This window comes from Myotis brandtii, unplaced genomic scaffold (assembly GCF_000412655.1).
Source record: "Myotis brandtii unplaced genomic scaffold, ASM41265v1 scaffold157, whole genome shotgun sequence".
Taxonomy (NCBI): Eukaryota; Metazoa; Chordata; class Mammalia; order Chiroptera; family Vespertilionidae; genus Myotis; species Myotis brandtii.
In genome coordinates this window covers 121,761-126,274 of record NW_005355708.1, presented here as the reverse complement: position 1 = coordinate 126,274, position 4,514 = coordinate 121,761, and the positions used below count along the sequence as shown (strand labels likewise).

Here is a 4,514-nt window from a genome sequence, read left to right as displayed (position 1 = left end):
GTCGGCGGTGCAAGGGGATGGCCTGGGCCAGCTGCACCACCAGGTCGCCGCAGTAGAGGTACCTGCGGAGAGTGCGGACATGGGGAGGGTCGGAGCGGGGCCAGCCCGCGGCGCTTTCTGAAGCCGGAGGGGGCCTGGCCTGAGGTGGAGAGCTCCGTGATCAGAGGCACAAACCCAGCGGTGGGTCCCGAGGCTTCCTTCCTTTCGGTGCAAGGGGATGGCCTGGGCCAGCTGCACCACCAGGTCGCCGCAGTAGAGGTACCTGCGGAGAGTGCGGACATGGGGAGGGTCGGAGCGGGGCCAGCCCGCGGCGCTTTCTGAAGCCGGAGGGGGCCTGGCCTGAGGTGGAGAGCTCCGTGATCAGAGGCACAAACCCAGCGGTGGGTCCCGAGGCTTCCTTCCTTTCCTCTCACACCCATTCCGCTCCCCAGCCTCCTCTCTCCATTTCTCGTGGGGACACATGAATAGCATGTGTTTATTGAGCACCTACCAGATGCCGAGCTCTCTGCTCCATTGTGGGTGCCGATCCGCGGTCCTATCAGCTGTTTGCTAAGAGTGGACACGTCCTTTAACTGCACTCACCACTCAACCTTCTGTCAAACTTCCAGGAAAGGGGGGAATAACATACACCCCTCGGGGTTATTGTGACCGTTGGGGAGTGAGCGATACTTGCTGCAGAGCAGGTGGTCACACAGGTTAATTCCATTCCTGTTCTCACTCAGTCTCTCTCCACCTGCCGCCAGCCCCCTGCTCGCCCTTCCTGCCCGTCCCCACTGGCACACACCCAGTCGCCCCAACACCCACGTCTCCCCTCTCCCAGCATTTCAGCTCTGCCTGTTGCCGCTGGGAAGAAAGGAGGTTTCCCAGGCTTCCTCGTCGTGAGGGTGACCATGTGACTAAATTCTAGCCAGTGAGATGCAGGATGGGATTGAGGGGAAGGCTGGTTAAGTAGGACCACCTGGGGGGAGCAGAGGGCAGACCTTTTGCCCTTCTGTGTTACCCCTCTTCCTGTTGCCTGGGTCTTGGACATGATGGGGATCCTGGCAACCATCTTGTCTAAGCCATTAACACAGGGTCACTTCCTCAGACTAGAGTGTGAGTGGCACTCCTTGTGCTGTGCATTGGCAGGGGGCAGGAGGGGGAGAGAGCTGGCTAGCTTTTTCAGCTCCCTCACCCTGTGGGGGTTCCAAACCTGGCTAGACAGCAAACCATATGAAGGCTTTAAATTTTTTTTTTAAATGACGGCTGAACCCCAGACCTGAAGCCAACGATCCAGGCGGAGCCCAGGAACCCGTAGTTTTCAAAAGCTCTCCTGGCAGGTTTGGAAACAGCTCTGAGGGCCTTTGGCAACTGACATCAAACCACTGAGCTTTCGGGCAGGGGCAGGGGGTCCTGCTGCATTCGCAGGAAAGAGGGCAGAAGGAGGAGGGATGCAGGAGGTAGTGGCATCCTCCTCCCAATGACATTGGGAGATGGACCGAAGGGGCCAGGGGGACCGAAGGGGACTCCGTGAGTGGGGGAGCCTGGAGCTTGGGAAGGGATGAAGTCCCCCCCAAATCCGTCCTCTCCCCACCTGATGAACTTGTCGAAGACAGCAGCGCAGTCCCCAGGCTCCTGCAGCAGCACCTCGCTCTGGTTGCTCAGCAGCTCCCGGAACCGCTGGCTGTGCAGGCCCAGCAGCAGGCGGTGGGCGTGGAAGACGCGGACCTCATCGGTGCCCGCAGCCTGCACCCGCAGCACCACGTCACTGGCATTGCCCTGCCGCAGGAGCTCCTGCAGGCGCTGGAGCAGCACCTGGGAGTGGTTGATGGAGGTGCCCGCGGCCTCGCCCCCGACATCGGCTCTCTGGGCTGCAGCAGGAAGGAACACAGCACAGTCTGCGAAGGCACCTGGGCCTGGGATCATGGCCCAGGCAGGCGAGCAGCGGGACCGCCTGGAGATGGGTGTGCCTGAGTGTGGGAGAGGGCGGTGGGCCTGGGGAGGCTGTGCGCACACTTGTCTGTGCCACGAGGTGCGTGGACTCCTGTGCGTGCACACAGCATATCCCGGTGGGAAAAGTCGCGAGCCTGGCCCTGAGCAGACCCTGAGGAGATGCTCTTGGAAAGGAGGTGGATTCCTGGCAGAGGAGGAGAGAGGGCAGGAGCCAGTGGGAGACAGACGCCAGAACGGATCTCCGTGATGCCAGACCCCTAGGCAAGGGTTGAGGAAGCCCTCACTTCCTGAGGAGTTATCAGAAGTGATACACTCACCAACACATATTTATTGAGCACCTACTATGTGTCAGACACTCTCTGGGGAGCTTGGAATATGGCTGTGATCAAAACAAGCCAAGTCCTTCACACAGAGTTCACAGTAAGTACACAGGCCAGCGCTCTAGTTTTCCATTGTGGTAAACAAGGGAGGTGAGCATCGTGGGGGTGGGGCTGCTATAGCTCCAGGAGCCAACTGGAGGACAGGCTGAGAGCCAGCCCCGCTGAAAAGGATGGGCTTGGAGTGCTGGGAGCCAGAGGGCCAGGGGGCTGGAGGCGGTGGGAGGGCTGGAGCAGAGCGTGAGCCAAGGCACAGCGGATGCTATTTCCAGGCCCAGTTGCCCCCTTGGTCCCCCTCTGTGAGACAGAGTCCATGCCCAGGGGCTGGCCTGCCGGGGACCAGAGACAGTGCAGAGGCTGAGCCGGTGCTGGCGTGCTGGCGTGGGACTCTCGCGGTACCTGCGGGTGGGGGCTGGCATCCCCCTTCCGGGCTGAGCCCTACTGTTGTGTTTCCAGGGACGCCATGAGGGTCAGATGGGGACATGCACTCATTTACAGGAAACTCGGCAACAGATAATGCTGCCAGCAGCTTCCCCAAGCCGAGAGGGGGGTGAGGGGCCTTCCAGGGAGGCAAGGAGGGCATCCGACTGCAGTAGATGGGCACCTGCCCTCCCTCTCCACCCCCGCCCCCCAACAGGCCCGCAGCCCGTGTGAAATCGGAGCGAAGGCTCACAGGAGAGCAGTGTGTAAGGAAGGGGAGACAGAGGGAGAACGGGAGGTGACAAAGGAGTGGGTTCGTTTCCCAGCCCCGCCTCCCAAGCTGTCACTTTGAAGGACTTGAATGCTGATGGCATCCCTTCGGCCTCTGACTGGGCCAGCTGCCTGGGACAGTGGGCATGGAAGGGTCTGCTTGTGTTCGGACCCCGCCCACCGGCCAGCCCCTCCTCCCCTCTCAGGCAGGCTGCCCTCCCCCCAGACTGAAGGACTCTGTGCTCCTCCTGGTGGGCTGGACCCCACCCCCTCCTGCCACTGTGCAGCTAGGGCCGGAAGGTCCTGCCCCTCCTCCCTGTCCCCCACTCCGCCCCACCCACTGCCCACTCACCTGCACGCGTGGCCAGGCCCACCAAGGTCAGGATGGCCCAGAAGGTGCCCCAGGGCCCACGCTTGGTGCGGCCCAGCCTCAGCATCTTTGTGCCCCTCCCCCACGTGCACTGAAGGGACAGCGAAGCCAGACCACTCCTCTCACACCCCTCCTCCTTATATAGGACTGAGTACAAGGGGATGGCACCCCCTTCCGGACCAGCCTCCCTCCCCCACCCAGCCTCTGCCATGGATTGGTGGAGACTGGCCCCAGCTGTTGCCCAGGCAACCTCTTAAGCCAGAGAGTGGCAGCCCCAGGGGCTATTGTGCGGCCCTGGGCCCCTGAGCGGGGCAGATCCGGCGCCCTCCCCCACATCTCCCACCCAGCAGAGCTAGTCCTTCCTCTCCCGGGAGGGTTGGGCTCTCCTAGAGCAGGCAAGGGGCTCCAGGCTTACAGAGAGCGCTGGCCCAGAGGGTCCCCAGCCCCCTCCCCCAAGCCCCAGGCTCAGCCTCTGCTCTGGCACAGAGCCCTTGGCAGCATCCTGGCCGGGGTACCATGGTGAGCAGGCTGCAGAGGAAGCGCCTGGGAGAGGGAGGGACTAGGCGGCTCAGGCTCCCACCCTCGCCCTCACCCCTCTCCCATCTGGGGTGGGTCAGCTCTCCAGCGAGGAGGGCAAGGGTGTCAAATAGGGGCTCATAGGTAACTGGTGTCACTTCTTGTTTTGTTTGTTTGTGGAAGAATGTCCCTGGCACAGTCTAGGGAGGGTGATGGGCTGTGACCGTCATCCCCCCCAAAAAGTCAAGATGAGCCAAGAAGGCAGGGCTGGGCATAAGGCAGGTCACTCTATCCCATGCGCCCACCCCTGCCCACCAGCACAGCCTGCGCGTGGGGCCTGGAGATGCTGAGGTGCACGCCTGTCCCCCTGCCACCCTCCCTTTAGGTCACCTTCCTCGGCGGCCGCGGGTCTCTAGGTTCCCCTCCTTGTACGGCTTCTCTTCCGAGCTTCTGTCCAACTTCAGCTATAATGCTTCCCTTCCCAGAATTCCAAGGAGACACCCAGCAGACCTGGCACTCCACCCGCCCATAGGAGAAACCGAGGCAGAGAGCTAGGACAGGTCTCCGTGGGTCAGTGCAGAGGAGTGCACTTGTAAAAACACAGGAAAGGCGAGGGGGGGGGGGTTTTG

The 4,514-nt window shown here is 62.1% G+C and overlaps 1 protein-coding gene across 1 annotated transcript in view; it reads right to left on the bottom strand.

Moving 5' to 3' along the window:
- Positions 1-3,499, bottom strand: part of BTBD17 (BTB (POZ) domain containing 17) — a 4,555-nt gene extending 1,056 nt beyond the window's left edge. Inside the window, exons 1-3 of the mRNA XM_005861950.2 lie at positions 3,352-3,499; positions 1,574-1,850; positions 175-262 (exon numbers count right to left, since the gene is read on the bottom strand). Coding sequence (XP_005862012.1) covers positions 175-262; positions 1,574-1,850; positions 3,352-3,436 — 450 coding nt within the window. The 5' untranslated portion in view covers positions 3,437-3,499. The remainder of the gene's footprint in view (positions 1-174; positions 263-1,573; positions 1,851-3,351) is intronic.
- Positions 3,500-4,514: the final 1,015 nt, after the last annotated feature.